Here is a 26,825-nt window from a genome sequence, read left to right on the forward strand (position 1 = left end):
AGATATTAAAAAAATTTGTAATTGGACAGTAGTAGTCAAATGAGTGGCACTAATCACAAAATTCTCATAGGATAACATGTATGAGTGGCACTAATCACAAAATTCTCATAGGATAACATGTATGAGTGGCACTAATCACAAAATTCTCATAGGATAACATGTATGAGTGGCACTAATCACAAAATTCTCATAGGATAACATGTATGAGTGGCACTAATCACAAAATTCTCATAGGATAACATGTATGAGTGGCACTAATCACAAAATTCTCATAGGATAACATGTATGAGTGGCACTAATCACAAAATTCTTATAGGATAACATGTATGAGTGGCACTAATCACAAAATTCTCATAGGATAACATGTATGAGTGGCACTAATCACAAAATTCTCATAGGATAACATGTATGAGTGGCACTAATCACAAAATTCTCATAGGATAACATGTATTGGCAGCACTAATCACAAAATTCTCATAGGATAACATGTATGAGTGGCACTAATCACAAAAATTTCCCATAGGATAACATGTATGGGCAGCACTAATCATGAAATTCTCGTAGGATAACATGTATGACACATTCTAATCACAAAATTGTCGAGTAAATAATTTTTAGACTTACCTTTCCAGATTATATGAACTTTGATTGATGGGATTTTGATATAAATTAATTTTTAAGATATGTTAGAATTTATTTTAACGCCAGGATCGGTCATGGAAGCATACGGTTTTATTATTACCTACGACGGTAACAGAAATTATTCTGTTTCTCCTCGTTTGTACAAGTCACTCGATAGCTGTATTGCTGCGGTAAATAATTTTTTTTCGATATTCCTGATAATTTTCCTATTGTTTTGCGTTATTTTGAAGTTAACGGAAAAATATGAAAGGAAGATGGAAAATTTGGTTTTGTGATTGTGGACGACGATGGAAGAATTAATGAAGTTAGTAATGATTTATATTATTCGTTCGAAGAATGTTCAGATGTTATGAAAGAAAATTTATGTTGAAAAGAATAAAAAGAACATATTAATATTTAGAGAGATAAACTTTGGATCGAGACATTATAAATTTACTAAAGTTCATAAAATCGATTGATATGTATTTTAAACATCCGAGTAATTGTATAATTGCAGGACCGTCGTAATGTGGAAAGACTACGTTAGTAAGAAAAATTATTCGTTGTAAAATTTATGAAAAACAGTTAAAGAAAATTTTATGGTGTTATTCTGTATATTTACCGTTTTTTCGAGACGAAAAAGATATTACATTTATGTATGGCTTACCCGAATCTGTGCAAGGATGAGATTTAGTAGTAATTGATGATTTGATGCACGAACTTAGTTCAAAAACTGCGTTCCTGTTTACGACAGAGTCTCACCATAATAATGTGAGTGTGATCTTGATAATGCAAAATCTGTTTCCCAAAAATAGAATTATGAGAGATATTACTTTAAATACTCATTATTTGATTTTGTTTAAAAATAATCGTGACGAAAGCCAAGTAAGCTGTTTGGAGAGGCAAGCTTTTGCAGGAAAATGTAATTTTTTTATGGATGCGTATAAAAAAGCGACAGAAAAGGATTTTGGTTACTTGTTATTGGATTTTCACCCTAAAACGGACAAGAAACTTTCGGTGCAGGATTCGTGTTTTCCGGATAAACAAGGTAATTTTTGGATATACTTACCGATAAAATGAAGAACATAAAGAAAAATTATCATATGTTGGCGCTTTTGGCCAAAACTACCTCGTCTCAACAAAGGGCAATATTAAAAGAGGCCACTCCCGATCAAGTCAAAGTTTTGTGCGAAATATGCGATAATTTGCGGAGAGGAAATATACCTGCCAATGTTCATAAATTACGAAAATATAAAAAAATAATTAGAAAATTAAGCGAAAAACACGTTCCTTTAAATCTTCTTCTTCTTCTTCTTCTTCCTCAGCTTTTCCCACTCTATGTAGGGTCGCTGTTTCTGATGAATCGCCTCCACTGCTCCCTGTCTTGGGCTGCCTCCACATTCAGATGCCTCCCTCTCAAGTCCTCCGCCAAAAGATCCATCCACCGTCTCCGCGGTCGTCCCCGCCTCCTCCTCCCCCTCACTGACATCTGCATATCCCTTCTTCCCACATACTCTTCTTCTCTTCGTACCACATGACCAAACCACTTCAACCTTGCCTCCTGTATCTTTGCTTCTATGTTCGTAACTTTCACAGTCCCCCTCACACATTCATTTCGAATGTGATCCCTTCTCGTAACCCCACACATCCAGCGGAGCATCCTCATCTCCGCCACCTCCATCCTTTTGACATGGGTTTTCCTCAAGCTCACAGTCTCAATAGCATACAGCATAGCTGGTCTCACCACCACCCGATAAACTTTCCCTTTCAACCTAAGCGGCACCCTCTTATCACATAACACACCTGACATATCCCTCCAATTCCTCCAGCCAGCCTGAATCCTGCCTGTCACCTCTTTATCCACACCTCCATCCTCCGCCACAGTTGACCCCAGGTACTTAAAGGTATTGACTCTGCGAAATACGTCTCCCCTCAACTCCAGATCTCTCTCCCGGGCACCATCCACCTCCCCACTACACATATACACTGTTTTACTCCTACTCACCCTCAAGCCCCTCCCTTCCAACGTGCCCAACCATATTTCCAATTTAACCCTCAGCTCCTCTTTAGTCTCGGCGCACAGAACGATATCATCTGCATACAACATGGTCCAAGGCGCCTCTTCTCTGACCCCGTCCGTGATCACCTCCATCAGCATGTTAAACAAGAAGGGGCTCAGTGCTGACCCCTGATGTAAACCAACTCCCACCTTGAAGCACCGGGACACTCCAACACAGCTCCTAACCTTTGTGGCCACATCCCTATACAGTTCCTGTATCAATCTAACATACTTTTCAGGAACTAGCTTTTCCCTTAGACACCTCCAGAGTTCTTGTCTAGGCACCGTATCATAAGCTTTCTCCAGGTCAATGAATGCCATATGCAGCTGGGTTTGCTTCTCCCAATATTTTTCCAACATTTGTTGAAGGGCAAAAATGGCATCGACTGTTGACCGTCCTGGCATGAATCCAAACTGATCTCCTGCAATGGTCACCTCTGCTCTCAACCTTTTGTCTAAAACCCTTTCCAAAATCTTCATCGTGTGAGACATTAACTTTATTCCTCTATAGTTTTTACACTCTTGAACATCCCCTTTTCCTTTGTAGATAGGTACAAGTATACTTTCTGTCCATTCGTTAGGTATTTCCTCCTGCTCAAAGACTTTTTTGAATAGGTCCCATAGCAGGTCAATGCCCTTCCTCCCCAATGAGTTCCACACCTCTACAGGAATTCCATCTGGGCGCTCCGCTTTACCGTTCTTCATCCTCTTTAGGACCCTTTCCACTTCTTCTCTGGTTACCATCTGTACCATGCCCATGTTTTGGCTTCCTTCCTCTCTGTTCTTTGTTTCATTTTCTGTATTCAAAAGTCCCTCAAAGTATGCCCTCCATCCTTCTCGTATGTCGTTCTTCCTTCGAAGGACCGTCCCCGTTGTGTCCTTGATCTGCCTTACATGCGAGATGTCCTTCGTTGCCCTATTCCTGATTTTGGCTAAACGATATATTTTCTTCTGTCCTTCCCTTGTATCCAACTCCTCGTATAAATTCGCATATGCTCCTGCCTTTGCCTGTGCCACTACTCTCTTAGCTTCACGCTTTGCCGTTTTATATGCAAATCTATCTTCCTCAGTACGTGACCTGTCCCACTTCCGTTTTGCCTCCTTCTTTACCTGAACAACTTGTTGCACATTTTCATTCCACCACCAACCTTCCTTTTGCACCCTAATCTTTCCAGATGTTACACCAAGCACCTCCTCCGCACAGTTCCTGATAGCCTGGGCATTATATGCTCACCAGTCCTGCACCCCCTCCCATTCTTGCGAGATTTGTAGCAGCACCCTCTCCACATACTCCGCCCTCGCCCTCTCCTCCCTCAAACGAAACCACTTGATTTTCTTCATCTGTGTATTTCTACTTTTCCTATACATTCTTAACTTCATGTCTATGCACATCAACCGATGTTGTGCCGATACCTGATCTGTTAGTATAACCTTACAGTTTATCACCGTCGCAAGGTGCTCTCGTCTAGTAAGGATATAGTCAATCTGCGAACTATGAGACCCACTGTTGAAAGTTATCATATGACTTTCCTGCTTGGTGAAAAACGAATTCACAATCCCCAGATCGAAAGCCACAGCAAAACCCAATATACTCTCCCCCTCCTTGTTGGGTTCCCCAACCCCATGGCCTCCATGGATCCTTTCATAGCCCATGTTCCGCCCCCCTATGTGCCCATTGAAGTCGCCTCCCACAATTACTCTCTCCCCTCCTTCCAGTGTCCTCATTTCTTCATCCAATTCACTCCAAAAACATTCTTTCTCCTCTGTTGCACATCCTACCTGGGGTGCGTACACACTAAACACCACAAGTAGATCATCTCCAAAACTCAGTTTCATTCGCATCATCCTATCACCTCTCCTGTACACCTCTAGTACCTCGCTCCTCCACTTGCCAGCCACCACTATTCCAACCCCATTTCTTCCATTCCTGTTTGCACTGCTATAAAACAATTTACATCCATCTCCAAGTTCCTTCGCCTTGTCTCCCCTCCACCTCGTTTCTTGCACGCACAGTACATCAATCCTCCTTCTCCGCATCATATTCACCACCTCCATTCCTCTTCCCGTCCTACTTCCCACATTTAGTGTTCCCACTCTCAACACCTTTTCCTCATGTAGGGCTTGCTTCTTTAACCTCATCTGCCACTGGTGAGGTAGCCCTTGCCCACTTTTCGCAGTTTTAGGGCGATCTAGCTGCACGTTGCCTACAGGGTACGCCCTAGTTCTCCTTCTATCACAGTTTCTGAGACTCATCATGTAGTTTTGGCAAGATGTTTTACGGCCGGATGCCCTTCCTGATGCCAACCCTCCTCCTCTATCCGGGCTTAGGACCGGCAACAGCCATTTTCAGGGCTGCGTAAAAGTCAATAAATATTTGATAAAATTCTATAAAAACACGTTCCTTTAAATACCAAGAAAAAAATTTTGGTTAATCAATCTGGTGGATTCCTTCCTCTTCTACTGGCGCCGTTATTGTCTATGGCAGGAGGATTAATCGGTAAAGTAATAGCAAAAAGAATCTAATGGCAAAACAGATGGCTTTGGTTCCTCCATAATTGTTAGCGGCGTATGAAATTAAACCTGAAATAAGAATTGGAAATAATATCAAAGAATTACTCGAGAGTACCGATTTATCCGACAATAGTAAAGTTAAATTATTAAGTCAGTTTATTTCGAGATATCAGAGAACCGTCCATAAGCCGAAGGAGCCGGTCAGAGTATCCGTTGTACCCGATGAAAAACCGTTTGAACCACCCGAAGAAAAACCTGTCGCTGCCGATGATAACGGTGAGGATGCATTTATTAAACAGATAATTTTACCTGTACCGCAGTCATATCAAAAATACATTCCTCATTTAATCGACAAACTGAGACAAAATAACTATGGATGGAATACAAAAGGCGAATTAACCGTTAAGGGCACTCCAGTTGCGGGGAGTCACTTAATTGACCTGTTATCTTATTTAACGAGAAATCGAAAGACACATATTTCGCCTATTGGTTTTAACGTGTTTTGGGAAGCTGTAAGAAAATTAAATTTTCCTAAAGAGTGGATAGGAAATAAAAGTTTGGCAACGCTACCTGAAATCGGGGAAAAACCGAGATATCAACCGATACAAGTTGAAAGTCCCGAAGAAATTTTTTCTACAATTTCTCCGAGAGTATTTTACCAGTGGAAAAAGTCGTCGAAAAAGAGGAAGAAGAGTCCCGAATAGAAAAACTATTGAAATCGATATACTATAACCCTAAATTTTCGGCATCGTTTGGAGGAGTGAGTAAACTAGTTAAAGCTTCTAATTTATCGAGATCTACTGTCGAAAAATGGTTGTCTTCTCAGCCTGCCTATTCATTGCATAAACCTGTAAGAGTCAAATATTCGCGAAGAAAAACTAAAGCTTTCTATGCAAACGACTTATGGCAAGCCGATTTAATTGTGCTAAAACAATTTTCTAGATATAATAACGGCATAAAATATTTAACAGTAATCGATGTATTTAGTAAATATTGTTACGTTGTACCAATAAAGGATAAAAAACCTATGTCTATTCTAGAAGCATTTCAAATTATTTTTAAACAAAATATTCCTAAAAATGTTCAAACTGATAAAGGAACCGAATTTTATAATAGATTAGTTAAAAATTTGTTTAAATAACATAAAATTAATCATTATTCGACTCATTCGGATACTAAAGCTTCAGTGGTCGAGAGATTAAATAAAACTTTACGAAATAAAATATATAGATTATTTACTTATCGTAATTCTTATCAATATATTGATAAATTAAACGATATTGTAAAAGGATATAATAATAGTTTTCATAGAAGTATCGGGATGGCTCCATCTGAAGTCGGTCTTTTGCATTACGGTTCGATTTTTGACTGACTGTATGGTATAAAAAGGAAAAGTAAATTTAAATTTAATATTAGTGATTTAGTTCGAATTTCGAAAATACGTAAAACATTTAGTCGCGGATATCTGCCGGGGTGGACGAAAGAAATATTTGTTATTCACGATCAATTTCTATCTCATCCTCCTACTTACGTATGAAAAGATACAAATAACGAGATTCTAGAAGGAAGGTTTTATACCGAAGAATTACAAAAGGTAACAAAATGATGATGTCAGATTTTTACGTAACGCTGATAAGTAATGCAAGTATGGACCTGTTTCCCGAGAATATGCAAGCACATTTCACGGTGAAAATGAGTCTGCCTATTAATTTACACGGAAATTGGGCCGTCGGACTTGCCGAAGTCATTATTCCCAGAAACTGGTTTAATATATCTAATCATAATAATCACTATATTGTGACAACCGAAGAAAGCGTGAAAGGAGAAGATGAGCCGCTGCCGGATAAATCATATATGGTTCCATTAACTTCTATTAAAGGCGATAAAAACTGAATTGTTCGATATAATAAATTCAAATATAATTAGTTTAACAAATTCTAATTTAGCAGAATTTATTTTTGATAAAAATAAACAAACTGTGGATATAAATATAAAAGACGAACACGAGTTATTTAACACCGTAAAGGATTCGTCTAAAATTACTTTATATGCTAAACTTACTTAACGAAGATACTGTATTAAGAGGTAATTCGACCCATAATTTTCAACCATCAACTCAGGACTACTCCAATGAATATTTTAATTTATTAGAAAAAATAGAGAAAAAGAAGTAATTAAGAAAGTTTATAAAGATGAAAAAATCTTTATTCCTATCGGATTATACTCGTCTCCAGAAAAATTTCTTAGCATTTTTAAATATATAAAACTAGCATTGCTACCCAACAATAAAATTATTTTAAAAGTTCTGTCGAATATTTCTGTAGAATTTGGAGATGAATTGAAAGACTTTCTGGGATTTACAACTACAAAATTTCCACCCGGCGAATATATAAGTCATTATCCCATCAAAATGTCGGCAGGAATTTCGGAAATTTTTATTTATTCGAATATTGTTTCTTCTCATCACGTCGGAGATATAACAGCACCATTATTAAGAGTTATACCCGTTACAGGCGGGAAAAAGATCAGATAGTTAAAGTTTATTCAAAACCTTTGTATTTTCCTATTAGGAAAATTTTTATCGAAACTATAGAAATAGAACTGAGATCTGCGAGTGGAAAAGAGATCGTCTTTTTTGGCGGAAAAACAATATTAGTTTTTTCTTTTAAACAGTTAAATATACCAGTTAGTTTTATTTTTAATGTTAGTTTGCCTTTAAGAAGTGCAAAATGAAGCTCGATCCAAAAGCTTGTATAAATTATTACTGTAATCAAGCAGGAGGTACGTTACGGACTCCCGATTTATATTTGAGGCAACGTCTGACGGGACGAGGTTATTTTGCGGGATTTCAAATACAACGGGGATATGGATTCTTCTCGGATCTCTTTAGGAAATCTGTACCAATTTTTGCGAAAATCGGAAAATACCTGGGACGCAAAGCATTAAATTTTGCGTCAGGCGTCGGATCCGACGTAATTGCGGGGAAATCGTTTAAAGAATCGGCAAAATCACATCTAAAAGATACTACATCCGAAATTAAAGACGACATAATTAAAAAAGTACAGACTGGATCAGGTATAAAAAGAAAACGAGCTAAAAGATTAACACAGTCGAGGAATAAAAGACAGAAAGTGCAAGATATATTTACCGAATAATGGATCCAATTTCATGCCTTTGTTCCAAAACAGAATTGGACTTATTTAGTACTGTTTCCACTCAACTAGCAATCGACGATTCAAAAGAAGTTATTGTTCATCCGATAGCGAACATTACAGACAATCGTGCCCCAATTGAATTTTACATATCCGGTTCTGGAGAAAATTATATTGACTTACATTCGATTTATCTTCACGTTCAAGCAAAAATTATTAAAAAGGACGGAACAGATCTTCAACTCGAGGATAAGGTCGCACCTGTTAACTATTTCTTGAATAGTTTATTTTCTCAATGCAGTGTGTTTTTAAATGATAAACAAATAATTTCGCAGACTAACTATCAATATAAAAGTATTTTAGAGGCATTATTATTTTATTCAAAAGATGCGCAAAAAACATTTTTAACAAGTGCGTTATTTTATAAAGATACTGCACAATATATGGATTCATTAGAAGATAATAATGAAGGATTGTCCAAAAGATTTAATATTGCCAAACAAAGTAAATTAATAGATTTAATCGGAAGGCTTCATATCGATTTATCCCGCCAACCCAAATTATTAATAAATAACGTCGATATAAGAATTAAATTAGAAAGATCTAAAGACAATTTTGCCCTAATGGCCTCTAGCGATAATTATAAAATTATTATTAAAAATGCATCTCTAAAACTTAATAAAGTAGACGTTAGTTCGTCTGTTCAAATTGGAATAGAAAAAGCATTGCAAACAGGTCTGATAAAAATGCCGTTTCGAAGAACCGAGGTCAAAGTTTTTACTTTAAGTAGCGGGATACAATCTAGTAATATTTCGAATGCCGTAATCGGGCAACTACCTTATAGAATAACCATCGGTTTAGTGTCTAACGTTTCGTTTAATGGAAATGTAAAATATAATCCTTTTAATTTTAAAAATTATAATTTAAATTATATATGTTTATTAAAAGACAATCAAATGCTTCCATCGAAGCCGTTCGTGCTTGATTTCGACGCTAATTTATACGCCAGAAGTTTCTTAACATTATTTGAAGACATAGGTTGTATTAATCATCATAAATATACTAATATATCTTACAAAAATTATAAAGACGGCTATACACTCTACAGTTTCGACCTAACGCCGGATCGATCGGCCTCCGAATCACATAAAAGTGTAAATCAAATAGGAAATATATCAATCGAGGTCAAGTTCAAGACTGCATTATTAGAAACTGTAAACGTTATCTGTTTACTCAAATACAATAATACTCTAGAAATTGATCACTCCAGATCGATATTTTTGGATTACTAAAAAAAAAAATGAACACTATTACATTGTGGAGGCTTGCGTCTAGCGACCCGAAAATAAAAAGAACTTTCAGAGGAGTTTTTCCATCTGACAATTTACCGGCCTGATCGCTAAGTATAAATCATTTATAATTAATTTAGACGAAAGAAACAAACCCGGTAGCCACTGGATAGCGGCATTCTTTGACGGAAAAACCTGCTTTTACTACGACAGTTACGGAATTAAGCCGACAAAACCGAAAATTATTAATTTTATCGAACGAAACTCCGAAAAATATTGTTTCAATAATATTGTCCATCAGGGGTTATATTCTATGAATTGTGGATATTTTTGTTTGTATTTTCTATATAAAATAAACAGAAACCAATGTTTAAAAGAATTAAGTATGACAGACACATATTCCAACGATCAATTTGTCACGCGATTTATATCTAACAATTTTTATTTGGCTAAGCCGCTTACTGTAATCAATGTTGTAATTCAATGAATAAAAATATTTAAAATGTAAAAATTTGTTTTTTATTTTTTCACAAAATATACACACAGTTATCAGAAAACCTATACAAAATAAAACTGATTTAATCTAGCCAAAAATAATTATTTTTCAAGCTAACATGACAGATATTTATCTCTGATTTCTTATTAAATTGTCGGCACGTTTGATCCACAAGGTTGCATGCAGGTAAGATGATATGCGCGCGTCAATTTCTCGGAATTGGCCGGCCGAAAATAATAATTTTTCAAGTTAAATTAGGCCAATTTTGACATGTCGGACCTTGAATTGCACTATATAAAGACGCGAATTGACCGAGAGACGCATCTCATCTCCTACGAACCAACTACAAGTCCACTTCTACGAAGCAATCATGAGTTCCGACGGCGGTAAGTATTATTTTACTTATTAAAAATTAATTGTAATTAAAAAAATCCTGAAAAAAGTAAATATATTTATTTAGATGATTTTGATTTAAATATCAAACAGAATGCTAGTAAAAAAAGAACGTCCAAATCTAAAAATGTCGAAGATGAGCTGAAAAAGCAAAAGTTTGACTTAGACTTCTCTATAGATAAAAATTTGAAAATTCGTCCATTTAAAATCAAAGTATGTAATAACGACATTATGGAGGTAGTTCCATTCAAATCGAATTGGTACGTTTCGTTAACAAAAATGAAAGGAAATTACGCCCCTACTAAATATAATATAAATGTGAATGACTTTAAATTTTATAAGAAAGCCTTCGATGCGATGAATGAACATTTGCAGGAAAATGTTTAATGTTTTAAAAAGGTCTACGGTGCAATATGTATAATTTTATTATTAGGAAGCGAGCTTTCAAAGGATACTTGAAAACTTACAGATCGCTAATCTCAGAAAATATTGATCCTGCAGTCTTTTTTGAAAAAATAACGCCAACTGTTTATAATATTTTAGCTAACGATAATTTTGTGTGTAGAAGGAAATTCTTGATAAATTTAAAAACTAAATTTTTAAAATATAAAGATGATGATATTGCTGAATATCAAGATGTATATTTTTCCAGCCGTGTTGAGCATATTTTGTCCTGGTATATGATTAATGATAAATTAACTAATGCTTTCGATACAATTCTAAATTATATCGACGAATTTATTAAGTATGGATTAGGATGGATGCTAAAAGAAATTATATTCATAGATATTAATATTGGAATATATAAAAATGAAAGTGGCGGCTGCGGGGACATTATTCTTCCCAAAAATCGAAGTTTTGTTTAATACAGAATTATTAAGACACCAACAGTATGGAATTAAAAGCAAAAATCATGTAGTAACAACATATCTACAAAATAAAATTTTACTTTCTCCCTTTTAGATAATAGAATAGACGTGCTATCATTTGGTCACTACAGTTTCTACTTTTAATTTACAGATCTATCATCATCATCTCCACAATATGGCTTTTTAATAGTATACAAAAGAAAATATACTTATGTAATACACAGTATATGTAGTAAAACTTACCCTTGTTTAAAACAAGCATGTATTAAAGCGGAATCTCTAAAATTACCGAATAATAAAACATATAAGTGTAAATTTTTTATAATTAATGATAAAATAACATTACCAACATTTAACAAATATTTTATAAATTGTGATTGTATAAAATGTAATAATTACATATTTTATTTTTAGAAATTGTATATTTTAAAAAATTATCCGAAACTGCAAAAATCCCGAAAAAAAGTTCGGCAGGGGCGGCTGGTTATGATATTTTATGTGTTAACTGCTTTGATCTTAAACCCAATGAACTTAAAGTAGTATTCGTAGACCTTGCCATTAAAATGTCAAACAATAACTGCTATGCTAGAATTGCTCCAAAATCATTATTATCGTTAAATAATATAATAATAAATGCAGGAGTTATTGACTCCGATTATCACGGAAACATCGGTGTAATGATGTATAACTTTGGACCTGAAACTGTAATTTTTGCACCTGGATCGCCAATAGCCCAAATAATATTCGAGAAAATAATGCATCCAACTTTTTTGGAAAAGGAATCGTTAAATGACAGCGATAGAAGTGAAATGGGGTTTGGCGAATATAGTTATTCTCAGAAAGTGAGATTTGATGACTGTGACGAAATTCTCAATTCTGAAGACTCGTGAAAAAAATGATGATGATAATTCAGAAACCTCTAGCTTATCCGATTCTGGAGACAAAAAGTAAATTGTAATGGTTTAGGTATATACTCAATTATTTTTGTACTCATATATTGGTGATTGTAATATACTTAATTATTTTTGTCTTAGGTGATTGTAATATACTCAATTTTTCTTAATATATATTGGTGATTGTAATATACTCAATTATTTTTGTACTCATTCCATTTTTGTACTCAAATAAAGCAGCAAATAATATTAAAATGTTTATTTCTTTGTAGACAAAGAACCACCCGCAATTGACTGGAAAATTTTCTCATCTTTTACAGACGAATACACAATAATACAATTTCAAGACTGGGACACAATTAGCCAACGAAGCGATTTATTTCTCCAATTTATTTCGGAATTCGCGAATAAATTAGATTGGAAACACATATGGAAAAATTACAAATTTTCAACCACATTTATTTCAACCCATCTTAATTACGCAAAATGGGATTTCATTTGCCAATATCAACAATTAAATGATCTTTTCCTTACAAATTATGTAGACCATCTTGATTGGAACAAAGTCGCTGAATTTCAAACTCTCTCAGATGATTTTATTATCCTCTTCATACATAAATTTGATATAAAAAAACTATTAAAACACCAACAATTAAAAACATCAACTTTACGTAAAATAAAAGATCACTTAAATTGGATTTTTGTTTCTCGTTATCAAAAACTCGATCAAGACTTCATCGACGCGTTCCAAACTAAACTTTCTTGGTCTTACATTATAAAATATCAAAATTTAACTAAGGAATACATTGTTAGCAATCGCGAAAATTTTTTCCTATACCTAATGTCAGAAATATGTCTCTGTTTAGAAAAACTGAAAGATACAATTATTAACTCTGTAATACAAAGTAAAAATAAAAATCTTTCAAAATAATTTCAGTGTTAAATTATTTCAACTTGATAAAAATAATTTACTTAATTTTATATCAACTACCTTATATTAACTTAACAAAATACTTTAAAAAATTATTTACTCGACAATTTTGTGATTGGAATGTGTCATACATGTTATCCTACGAGAATTTTGTGATTAGTGCTGCCCATACATGTTATCCTATGGGAAATTTTTGTGATTAGTGCCACTCATTTGACTACTACTTTGGACTTCAGTTAGATAAACCTAAAACCCTATTTCAGGTAAGCAATGCTATTTCTTGAAGCATTATCTTAAATTTTTCGAGAACAGAATCTCAAACATGTAAAAATGATAATAATATAAAATTAATATATTTTTGAATAAGTAAATATTTACTTATTTATTATTACCCATACTGAATACACTCCTTGATGCGAGGAGCAAAACCATCTTCCAAAAAACAAAACACTTAGATACAATGAACATAAGATAACAAACAAAATTATATATTACTAGCGGGTGGGCCCGCCGTCGCTCGGGCAAAAGTAACGATACCGAAGATTAAGAATATTACCTTACCCGTTTTCACAAAATGCAAGAATTCGGTCCCTTTGTATCTACACTAATTAGTTTTAGGTGGGTCTAAAAATATGTTGGATTTTCCACAAAAACGAAAAAAACTGCACCTACATCTTGCACATCACTTTCTCTTAACACTTCCATTGTTACGTAACACTTCTATTATTGATGGAAGTGTTAAGCCTTAATCAGTCCCTCTTTCCCGTGGGAAAAAATTTCGAAAATTCTCTTTTTATTGTGCGTTTTCGTGACGTACCCTAACTGTGTACCAAATTTCAACTTTTAACTCCAAACCGTTTGGGCTCTGCGCTGATTTTTATTATTATGAACTCGTCTCGATTATATATATATACTGTATTACAATAATAAATTAAATAAATAACAATTTGAATATAAATTAAGATTTAAAAATCAAATGTAATTACTAGTTAAAGTTTAAAGATAAAGTTTAAGAGCATCTGTCAATAAAATACAAACAACCAAAAGAATAAAAATAAAACAACCAACCAAAAAAAAAGAAAGCAAATTGCTTACCTATAAAAAAAAAAATAAGTTAGTAACGAAGACACAGCACTGACAGATGCTCCCGAATAAGTAAATAAGATGTAGTCTATTGAGTATTAACTGTCAGTAATGTTGTTGCAATGATTATGATGTAATTTGTGTAACCAGATGTAATTTTTAATATTTGAAGTGAAGTAGAGTGGTAATTTGACAAAGCAACTACATTTGTGTTTAACCAGTACCATCGCGAACATGTACACTTTTGTTGTATTCCAACGCATTGTTACACCTCCATTATGCGTCTAGCTAAACCCATAATGGATTTGCATAAAAAAATTCCCTTTTAGTCGCCATTTGACAGAGTTAAAAAATCCACTGAGTCGAAAGCACTAATTCAAATAGTGAACGTTTACTATAAAAGAGAGGAATGAAGAGATCGCTGCACACAACGTTACTTACTGACCATTTAGGCCAAATAGATGATGGTATGACAGTTAATAATCCAGAAACTCTACATTTGGTAGCACTTACCATCTTCAACTTCTGGTTTCATCATATCAGTACTCAATTGACATTTTATGGCATTTTCCAAGAATGACTTCAGTTTTTGTAACAAAGTCAGAAAAAACTGGTATGTTCGAAAACAATACCAAGTTTTGTCTGAAAAAAAAATTGCAAGTGAATTGGCTTTTTTGGAAAACAATCTTAATTTCTCATGCCTGTTAAAAATTTATCCGTGGATTCGCAGGGTGGTACACTCGATCGAAGCTTTGGGATTATCAAGCAAAAGACATTTGTCAAAACTCAAGGCTGTATCTGCACTTCAGGAAACGATCGACACATTTTGGCGTAGTAATCACGACTCGGTCGTTCCGCATATAAATCTACAGAGAACAAATCTATTCCATATATTTTACTTTTAGAATGTAATGACAAGGAAGTGACGTGCGTGTATAAAAAGAATAAAAAAACGACTGGTTGTCTTTATAGTTACATGAAAGATTCCAGATGATAATGCTGTAACGCCTATTTTATTTTCTTTGTTCATTTCTATTATCTTCACTTGTGAAAGCAAAGAAAATGTTGCGGAAACTAATTTAAATGAAGTTATTTACAAGAAGATAATTGTTCCGCGGTACTCAAGCAGTGCAGTTTTGATGTTACTTAAAGAATGCTGTAGTAGCCATTTTATCCTGTTCGGTTCCGAATGTAGTGGTAAGAAGAGCCATTCCTTGAAATGATTGAGTCATTTTTGAAAAGCGCGTGTCTACATGGGTAATTTCTTATTAATACTTTCTATCCTGTTATTTTTCCTATCTCCTAAAGTATCACGATGTGATCAAAAATAGATTACGAATATTTTGCCAGTTAATCTCAAAATAATCGAATACACTGTTTTAATTTTGCTTCCTTTAATTGTTGTTAGTCACGCAGTCTTCAGTATTAGTATAAATCTTTTTCTATAGAATTTGCAGACAATATGTGTGTTCGCGTGTGGTTACTACTATCTTTTTTGTAATAAGTTTTCTGTTCATATATCTCATGGCATGGAAAATGAATATTTGCAAATGAGCTTGAAAAATTTGTTTTTTAATGCCCTTTTTCGGTGAAATATTTGTTTGTCATAATTGTTTTAATATTTTTTTCAATTCGAATCGTTTTTATGAACACTGGCCAATTGGCCAGTGAAATTGTTTTTAAATGTTTTGTATTATGCAGACAGCGATTCCTCTTATACGGAAGCTACTTTGCTAAATTTTGTTATTTAAATTTAGTCTCAATCCGAGACATTAAATTTTGTCTGACTACTAGAAAGGGCGTATTTCTCTTATACTGTATATAACAGCAGGAAAGTATATTAATCGGTCAAAAATGTCCTTTCAAGATTTTAAAACTATTCCACTCCAAAGACATTTGAAACGTTTTACAATGCAAAATACCGTAATTTTCTCGCATATAAGACGACCTCTCATATAGGACGAGGTGTGCCTTTAATGATCAAAATATTAAAAATTAGATTTATTAATACAATTTAATTTAATTTCGTTGAATTATAAATAAAATGGCAAATGCACGTAAATGCAGACATTGTCCAGAAAAAATTATCGGCATTTGAAACTTTAAGAAAAAATCTTATAAAATGACATAATGTGTTCATGCAAAGCTGGACGATCGGGAAACTTTTTTGCCAATTCTTAATAGGCGAATCCACTCTCTGTCGATTACACTTACGAATTTTTTGAAGTTGAAATTTCCGAATAATCATCTGTTTTTCACGTGGGAATGGATTAAAACTTATATCGGGCTCTCGTGTGATTTTGGAATTTCAAATTGAATTTCAATTCCGAAGCATTGCTTTTCCTACTGCTAGTCATCTTTACTTCTGACAATATAGAAGAACGATTGAAACGATCCAGATAAAATACTTTTGTTTTAAATACGAGAGGGTAAGCATTTGGTTTTAAATACACGGTTCAAAAGAATTATTTGCAAAAACGCAAAGAATCTTTCTCTTGCGCGTATAGGGCGACCAAGGAATTTGAAAATGTGATAAATAAATAAAAACCTTGTCTTATATGCGAGTAAATACGGTATTTGTTTTCTTTTTTGGGTGTATAGACGTAACTGTAAATGAATGGCGCTATTCTGCTTATCTAATTTGAAGCTTAATAATTCCAGTGCTTTTGTCGAAGATTATTCAAAATTTGTAGTGAGGTTTGTGTTAGAGGAGATGTCTATTGAAATTTTCAAAAGAAATCGAACCATCGGATCGGGAGATGTTAAGGAGATAATGGACATATCTCAAAAGGATTCCGAGTGATGAAATGGTGCTTTTTGGTATAAAATTTTAATTTATCAAAAAATAAATGTTTGCTTGAAAAATTTTTTCAAGCAAAGTTTAGTACATAATTTGGAGTGTTTCGATACGCGTTGTTTAGAAACAATTACACCAAATAATACTGTATTTCACAAAGATGTTACTTTCCTTGCTATTATCTCGTTTTAAAGTTTTCGTCACAAAACTCATTTTTTAAAATATAACTAATACTTTTAAGTTACTTGAAAATCGTGAATGTAAAAATACCTTGAGATAAGTACAAATCTACTTATATTTTATTTAGGTGAATTTAAGAACTCGAGTCAGAAAATAGAAAAAAGAAAAAAACTTAACACTTAGTGAAGTTTAAATGGTACAATACGTTCTAGATTGGTGAAATATAATAAATCGTAGATATACATTGAATTCCGGAACTTCCATTCGTTTTTTGTCTTATACACGAAAACACGAGAGAACCGATGAATATGTTTTGCAGACAAAAAGTTTCATCTATAAGACGAATTTTCAAGATTGAAACCGTTAGAAGAGAGCTTACTGTTCTGTTTCCAGTTCATTTCAGTAAAAAAGAATAAAGATAATGACTGTCTACTGTTTGTATTGTTTTCTTCCAATAAGCGTTCATCGATCAATGAAAGAAAACAAACGGGAATGTGCTTTCGGTACCTGAAATTTAAAATAACTTTAAAAGCATAGAAGTCTGAGGAACGACATGAAGAATATTTTTTTCTTATAGAGAATAAATTAATAAAGATGATTCAGAAGTAGATTTTCAATATTTTATGCACGTTTTAAATATATAATGATTTCAACATAATATACACTCGGATACAAATAACAGAAAATACACGATAACTTACGATTGATGAAAAGTAATTCCGTTTATTGCTAATCACCAGTCTCGGGTTTGAAAGAAACAAAGGGTTGTGGGATACCAAAGGTAAGGAACCTTGTATATCGACTTCTGTCTGTGGAAGAAAACAGAAGTACGATCATTATTAACGAGGGAAGTGTTGCGTACTTTATGTACTTAAGTATGTTTTTCTTTTTCTTTTTTCATTCTGAAGTACACACGGTAGTGAATACGGCGATGTTTAATTCGAAAATTTCTAACGTTCATATTTTTCAAATTTGAAAAACCGACAAATGATCTTTGACTGCAAAATTCTTGAAACAATAAAAATACTTTTAAAGTATTATAAATAATTATTTTCGACGCAGACGGCCACCAACGTTCCAACGATTGGCCGAGTGGTTGCCATCATAAAATGTCGTGACTGCAAACGATGATTGTGTGTCGCTGGTAGTTAGGAAAACAGGTGTTATAAGTCTTTCCGCGTTGCCTGTAATTTTATAATTTTTTGTATTTTATTAAATGTGAATACAGTCGGCTTACTGGAAACAAATTACATCATTCTTACCCATTCGTCATTTTGGTGAGCTAATGCTTACCAAAATGACGAATTTGGTACAACTTCCTTGGAAATTCATGCCCACAAATCCCGTCCCTTGTTGGAAATTAGCAACAGTAACATGTGTCGCACCTTCGATAGATGTTTCGCAATCCAAACTCTGCAACGTTCACTTTTAATTAAGGATAGTCTGGTAGACATTTAGCTTATTCTAGTCAAGTTTGATTTTTGCGTTTTGCTGGCGTTTCATCTCGGCATGAAGCATTCTTGAATGGGTGCTCGGAATCGCGCCTTTTATCGTAATACTTGGCTGTTGTTCGGGCGATGATAGCAGTTTGTGAAAATCGAGTGGTAACGGACACAGTAGATTTTTAAATGTCGACGTAGACTTCTGCCTGTCGTTTGCCGGAAAGAGTCGAATCAGCTTAATATTTTTGTTTTAGCAGTTTAATTGAAGGTTTCGGTGTACCGAAAATATAAAACTCATACTTACAACGCCACATAGTTTAAATGGGTCTTTATAGTTTCACCCGGATGAATTTCACACGTAAAACATTGTCAATTAACGTAGTCGCTGTTGAATTTGGCAAGAACATTGATTCTGTAATGCGCTCCGACAACTTTCCCAAACGCCCTTGCTATATTCGTCACAAATATTTCTTACGAAACGAGACAAGTGTGCTTTACAACAACGCCGTCATAACACGACAGTTCTTCTTTACAAGTAGAGAACGTTGCACTCGGACGTCTTCTTTCTGAATCGGAAAGCCCTTTTTTGTGTAAGGATAAAAATATTACAAACAGAAAATAAAGTTCATGACATGGAATCTTATCTCATTTTTCTGTTTCACAATTCTGAAAGATGCTATTTCTTACGAGAGATTTTTTTAAAAATCTGCTCATTTTTCTAATTTGGAAAATCGATTCTTCATATTTGTCAGTTGTTTATAACACAGATAATCTACAGTTATCTATATCGAAAGAACTCAACACGTCATAGTCATTCTCGGAAACCTCAGACTCGTCATTTTCCTGATTCCTCGCTAGTAATATTTACATCAGCTTTAGCAAAGTTTTATTTTTATATACTACATCATTATCTACAAGTGTATGGCAGGTGAATAGCATAGTCGATTAATTATGCGTAATATTTTGCCAAGCTTTTAATAACAGTAGCACCATCATTTCTTGCTGAAACTATATCGTTTACTCGATTCAAGTAAAATTTTGTAGCCTCTTCGTAACCAGTTTTAAAATTCTCTTAGCATCACAAGAACTAGCTATAAAAACTAATCCTAAATTAAAATCTTTTTCAAAATGATGTACGTTGACTTTCAAATAACTGCTATATCTCGTGCTAGTCCATTCATCTAAAGTTATAGTGTGGCTAAACGCCATGTTTCAAAAGTATATTTTTATATATAATTTTCTCGATTTTTATATTTTATATTTTCCGTTCCTTTATTCCTTTCTTTCTAACCTATTTGTCCATTCTTCCTGGAATGTATCTATCTGTCTTACACTTTCTTTGTTATTTCGATGAGTCACACCTGAAAACAAAACAGGGAGTGCAGCCCTGAGGGGAGAGAGAGGAACACGTGAGTCAGTCTGGAGCAGGACCTCGAGTTGGAAGGAGTGTTTGGGGAGCCTCTCGAGTACGCATAGGACCAAACGATAAAGACAAGAACAATCCGAACTGCCGTTTAGAAAGTGAGAAAAAGTGAAAGTATTCGTCAACTCCTTTTCACCGTGACATCCTGGCCGGTAGATTTGTCATCTAGTCGTGGGTACCCTCTTTCCTGTCTATTCTTGATATTTCCTCTTTTTTGCTATTTTTTTGTTTTGTATACTAGTTTAAATTTTATAATTTAGGTGATATTGTCGGGAAAATTTGTTGTACAAGATTCGGTATTTGCTCTCGTGTATTGTCGGTGGGAAAGGTGTTTGTTGTTATTTTCTGTATTTTGTTTTTTAAAGAGCGAAGAAAATAAGATTCATCGTGCTTTGTTTCTCTTATTTTCGACTCTTTGTCTTCATACAGCACGTTAGCTTCACAATAGAAATCTTTTTTTTTCATCCTTCTTCATACAACTCAATTGTTTTATAATTTCATATTTGGCAGTTTCATAAAATGAATGAATAAGTTCCATTACTCTAGAGTTGTTTCGTGGTAAGAAATATCTCCGCTGTTGCAAAAATTCTCATACGAACGAGATTGTTGTTACACTATTAATGGACAATGCGTCGATGGCAGCAAATTCTCAAAAAATTTGTTAAACTACTTCTTTTCGTAAAATTTAAATTGCTGGTTTGTATCCGAGAACAGGAGATAAATCGGTATCAGATATTTCTTGCTTATGGATTAGTCTTGATTGCTTGATAATTATTATTTTATGATGGGCTGTTTTCAGATGATCACGGAAATAGCTCGTACATGGTACTTTGCAGCTGAATATCTTATGATAATAATGAGAACACGTCATTTGTTTTTCAACCTTATTGAAATTATTTGAAACTTCTGACTTATTTAAAAAACTGAATCTATATATATATATATATTCGAGACGAGTTGATAATAATAATAGTAATTAAAATAATCAGCGCAGAGCCCAAACGCTTAGGAGTTGAATGTTGAAATTTGGTACACAGTTAGGGTACGTCACGAGAACTCATACTAAGAAGGGATTTTTCGAAATTCCTTTCCACGGAGAGAAAGAATTAAGGCCTAACACTTCCATTAACAACAGAAGAGTTACGTAAGAATTGAAGTGTTAAGAGAAAGTGACGTGCAAGATGCAGATGCAGTTTTTTCGTGTTTGCGGGAAATCGAACATATTTCAGACCCAGCTAAAAATTCTCGAATTGGTCTGGGAACAGGGGAACCCAATTCTTGCATTCTGTGGAAACGGAATTCAAATAAAATTTTTTCGTTTTTTTTCGGTTATTTTCAACAAAATAAATGTAACTGATTTCACATTAAAATGATTTGTTATCTTTTATTTTTAAATATTACGTACATGAATTAATTCGGAAATAAATCTTTCGATAAAATAACTTCGAAGGGAATGTCTACAAAAATTTAAAATTAATAAAACTATAACTCTTTTGATACTTGAAGAGAGTAAAATGTCAAAATGCATAAAATATAATTTTTAACGTACTTTTTACATCGAATAATATTAATGTCACACGTAAAATATCTGAAATCAGCCAAAAGCCGTATGAAGAAACAGAAATAAAATGCAATTATATCTCTCTATTTGCAATTATTCTTGTGTTTAAATCATGCGCATTTATTTAATCTCGGACAAGAATAAAATTCTATAACATTATTTCTGTTCATTGTTGTTTTTATTTTCAAAGAAGTTAATACATTGAATTTAAGAGAGTAAAGTTACAGCATTTATTATGTAAATTAAATTAATTCAAATTAGAAATGGTGAGTAAAACTTTCATTTTGTCAAACACTTTCAATTTGGAATCTTTTTTTTTTTTTTTTTTTTTTTTTTAAATTACTAAAAGGACACTTTCGAATTTAGTTTCATATGGTACCTAGAGTACGTATTACAGATTTTACCATAATATTTTAATGTACGATAAATATTTTCATTATAAATAATTTTTATTTCAATTTTCACTAATTATTCATTTTTACTAAACGTAATTTTTTAACAGCAAGGAAAACATCTATGCCCGACGTGCAATAAAGCATTTGGGAGAAAAGATTATTTACTGATACACATGCGGATTCACACCGGCGAGAAGCCGTTTAAATGCGAATTTTGCGAACGTTGTTTTTCGAATAAAAGCTATTTAGGACGGCACATGGAATTGCATTCAGATGAAAGACCATTCAAGTGCAATTACGACGGCTGTAAATGGAGCTTCAAACGGAAATTTACATTAGAACGACACTTGTTCGCCTGTCATCCTAAAGAAATTTTATCTAGAGTGAATATTAGAAATTTTTATTTTTATATTTCGATTCACAAAGCAATAAAGTTATAAAATAAACAAACTCAATAAAATTCTATACTATTATATAAAACATTTAGTTTATTTTTCAAGCAAACTCAATGAAATTCTGCTAATTTACATAAAACATTGTTAAAATGATAATATTAATAAATTACCGTAATTATAACTATTGTTCTTTCGTGAATTGTGAATACAAAACTGTTCTCCTTATTTACTCTGTGCCAATTTATTATTGAAAATTATTTAAAAATGGCAGAGACGTTACCTGTAATAAATTCATCGGTATAAATAATGATCTATTTTAATCGTAAATGATATAAAATTGGAATTAACACGAGTTTAAATTATAAAAAAAATCATTTTTGGCAATTATCATTCTTACAATTGATATTTCCATTCATGACAAGATACATCTTTAACGTGTTATTTTCTAATTTTGTATTTGCATTTCTGAAACTACAAACACTTGAAACGTGAGCTTTATTGTTTACAGTGTTATTAAGTTATTTTGAGTTCTTTTTTCTTTTTAATTATATTAACAAATTATATTATGATTTAAAGATTACTGTATACTTTATCAAATTACTGTATAATTTTATTTGAATATATAAAGCATTTTATTAATTTTAAAAACCAATTAAACTTTAAACTGTTCTGAAACTAAGCGGAACATAATTATAACAACTTCAACAACAACAATAATCATAAATAATAGTAATTATTTTTTTATTCTTTAATCTACAAAACTCTTTAAAAATTATGACTTAATTTATTTGCTTGCGTCTTTCGTAAAAACAATTTTTCCATTTTACTGTGTGCCAATTCATAACTTAAAAACCTTTTTAAAGTCGAACAGACACTACCCATAAGCCATTCCTAAAAAGTATAGAATTAACATATTTATAACTTAAGATATAACATATAAAGAATTGCCTGATTTAATGTATTGTTAATAATTATTTTACAAATTTTTATGAAATTAGCTTTCACCAGATGACCCGAAGATCACAAGCCGTAAATGTTATATTTGCGGAACAATTTTATCCGATCCTTATGCTTTAAGACGTCACTTGAGAACTCACACCGGAGACCGGCCATTTTTATGTAATATTTGCAACGAAACATTTACATTCGAATCTGAATTAAAGACACACCAGAAACAGTTTCATCCGAAAGCGGAAACACAAACTCGCTTCCAGGTAAATTTACAAATGTTTTCTAGGAATGAATTTTAAGTATATATTCTATTATTAGCATATAACTATAACTATATGATTAATATTAATCTCTGCTTGTTATTTGACACAAATTTCGGAGTAAGAAAAAATTAATTGAATTTATTTTAAAAGTAGAAAAATATAATCAGCGAGAAGTCGCTGCACCACAACAGGCTGCATCTTGACTGCTTTGTAACCTGTCACACTTTCACACTCTTTCGAAATTTTACGACTATTGCGTGTCTCAATCGACAAAATGACTTCAATGAATTTTTTCTTATTTATCAGCATTCCTTTATCTGTAATAGATTTAACAATATTAATAATTAAAATCATATTTTTAAAATAAAATCTTATCACAACCGGAAAGATTACGCAACTCGTCGCAAGATTTATTTTAAAGCTATTGTGTCCTCATATTTTGAAATTTTATCGATTGTATTTTCCACGTTTTTTTTCCATTAAAATTATTTATCAAAGGTTTATTCTGTTTTTCCGTTTCCTTGTATTTACGACGTCGTGTCGAGTTTGATACTCGTATCAGATTCCTGTGAATTCTGGTCGCCTGCACTCCTCTCCCTTTCGTGACTTACAATACTCTATTCGATTTCTTCCCGATTTGCATTATATTCATTGCCAGACTTATTGAATGGCGTTGAAATTGTGAAAAGTTTAGAATTGAGTTTAAATTTTAAAATGTCTATATTTCATCTATTTATATCAATCATAGAAAAAATATTATGTATTTTCACATCTCTTATAAACTTTCCTCTGATGAGAATGATGATTATTTCGTTCGTTACACTATCTACTTCTCTGCTCTTTTTATTTCTGAGAAATATATCATTTAGTCTCATTTACTCTAGTGTTTCACCTGCTTGAACACAATTATATGTTTTAATTTCACAGTAAAATAGTATAAAGTGATGTATGTCTGGCAGTGCTCGATCATATATAAATACTGTATATTCGAGAAATTAAAACGTCCTACTATATTAAGATATTAGTTTATTACACCAGAAAAAAACTTAATTATTTCAACATTACAAAAACAAAATAATAATACATTAATTATCAGTTATAAACAACATCAACTCCAATTTGTATTAAATGTAATACAAAAGGCAACTTTGGGTCTTTACGACACGAAACTTATAAATCATGTAAAGAAATAAAGAAGATTCTGTTCATCATTATGCATTTTGAGATGTAAAAATAACCCTTATACATCAATGAATTCAAAGAATTAAGTATTTTCATCTGACATTTCTTTTAAATGTGTGTGAATGGAAAATGATTCCATGACACCGTGACAAAAGTTGTATAATAAAAATAAACCAATGTAATAAAATAACATGTTCTAAACAGCATTTTTAAACACTTCGTATAGAACTATTACAGAAAATGCTTTTAGCCCTAAGTATAATTAAATTAATTAAAATATTTATAATTGTGATGTAGATAATAACTCTTACAATTATCTGCCTGACGGTTATAGATATTTCAATTATTTTATTAACAACATTTTATTTAATTTTATTAAAGAAATGCATGAAATTTTGCAATTTCTTCTGGTTTCCTGTTTCTAAGATTTTTATATGTCGTCTTGTGGTACATTTATCTAACTCCGTTTTCGAAATTATAGAAAGACCGAGGAACAGATAGACAAACAAGCGATAGTGGGAGTTTATAGGTCTATATTTTTTCAAAGTGCAGCCCAATAATTTCCTCAGCCTGTAACAAATTGTTTTCACGCCAATTGTTTGGATGGCACCGAATACGTAATCCCTAAATAAGTGCATAGCAACTGACACTCAGCAGATGTAGTAAATAATTTTTTATTTATTCACATTCAAAAACTTTTTGTATTATAACATCCAAATTGGTTTTTTAAAACAAATTTGAATGTGTAGATAGTACATATTAAATTTTATGAAATGTATATTTACAGGATATAAAAGACAATATTAACGACACTATACATGAAAGGAAAAGAAAAGAATATGATCCGTGTTTCAGTGCAGCAATCGATTCCGACGAAGCACAAAAAGAACGTGAAGAAATCATTTCTGGAATGACAAGCGACATATCACACAATCCTGAAGACATTCTCAAAGACACTACTTTCGAAACAGATGTGGAATTATCGACATGCTTCGATCTGTTCTCAGAAGTAAGAATCGATCGATATGAATTGGAATGTGTCTTGTGTCTAGTCAAGTTTGACGACGAAGTTTCTTTGCACAAACACATGAAAAAGCATCATTAAGGAACATTTTCAATGTTAAAAACGTTGAAATTCTTTGCAGTTTACCATTGTTCTTCAGAGATTATGGAACTTTCGATTTTAATCTGTTGTTATGGGCAAGTGAAGACTTTATATTTGTTCGACATTTAAATTTTAGTGACGAAAGTACACACGATATTTGACATTCAAGATTGCAGTGATTTTAAATCAAATATAAATTACTAATAAAAATTTCCATAATTTTCATAAAGTTTAGAACTTATTATTTCTTCAAAATCAAGAAGAAAAATAAGCTAATTCGGAATTACATAAAGCTTGTATATTGTTTTTTTATAAACACCAATATAGTGCATAAACACACGAAGTGCATAATTTTCCAACGTTATAGAGTCATAGCAAACATTTATGCACAATATTAGTACTCTGATGTTAGCTTCAATCTGTCATTGAGCAATATGGAAACATCCAATATAAAAGTAAAAAAATATGTTAGAAACACTGTTTTAATATGCTAAAACAGAGCGATAGAACAGGATCACACGTGAGAGTATATGTGTTTGGTACAGATAGGCTTGTTCTAGCGTCTTGAGAAAGTGAGATCCTTACGCAATCCTAACAGAAGTTGCTAACTTTGGCGAAGGCACACGTACTGAGCTTCGAAATCTATATGGAAGAATCGTATAAGAAGAGATCGTTCCGTGGTTGAGTGGCTCATTCACACACGTTTCGATAAACGGGAGACAAGTCGGCTGCAAATGGTGTATAGGATTATAATTTGTAAATTCGGTGATGGGTTAGGATGCTCGACACCACTTCAACTTTATCAAAGCATTTTTACGAATAAAATGCTTTATT

General features: G+C 32.9%; 2 protein-coding genes across 2 annotated transcripts; both read left to right on the forward strand.

Annotated features, from left to right (window-relative positions):
* Positions 1–8,345: 8,345 nt before the first annotated feature.
* On the forward strand, positions 8,346–9,635 carry LOC136982442 (uncharacterized protein F54H12.2-like). The gene has a single exon (XM_067278926.1). The coding sequence runs from the start codon at positions 8,346–8,348 to the stop codon at positions 9,633–9,635; it is 1,290 nt and encodes a 429-aa protein (XP_067135027.1).
* An 863-nt stretch (positions 9,636–10,498) lies between these two features.
* On the forward strand, positions 10,499–25,991 carry LOC136982443 (zinc finger protein 287-like). Its single transcript, XM_067278927.1, has 5 exons — positions 10,499–10,514; positions 12,030–12,232; positions 22,203–22,478; positions 23,489–23,704; positions 25,674–25,991. Exons 1-5 carry the CDS (start codon positions 10,499–10,501, stop codon positions 25,989–25,991), a joined length of 1,029 nt encoding a protein of 342 aa, XP_067135028.1.
* The last annotated feature ends 834 nt before the right edge of the window (positions 25,992–26,825 follow it).

This window comes from Centruroides vittatus, unplaced genomic scaffold (genome assembly GCF_030686945.1).
Source record: "Centruroides vittatus isolate TY-2023 unplaced genomic scaffold, ASM3068694v2 contig_832, whole genome shotgun sequence".
NCBI classification, from domain to species: Eukaryota; Metazoa; Arthropoda; class Arachnida; order Scorpiones; family Buthidae; genus Centruroides; species Centruroides vittatus.

Excerpts from the sequence above, each read along its gene's own strand:
- LOC136982442 (XM_067278926.1), top strand. The coding sequence starts at position 8,346 with ATGGATCCAATTTCATGCCTTTGTTCCAAAACAGAATTGGACTTATTT.
- LOC136982443 (XM_067278927.1), top strand. Across the intron at positions 12,233-22,202 it reads AATATAGTTATTCTCAGAAA|CAAGGAAAACATCTATGCCC; the intron begins GTGAGATTTGAT and ends ATTTTTTAACAG. Across the intron at positions 23,705-25,673 it reads AAACACAAACTCGCTTCCAG|GATATAAAAGACAATATTAA; the intron begins GTAAATTTACAA and ends GTATATTTACAG.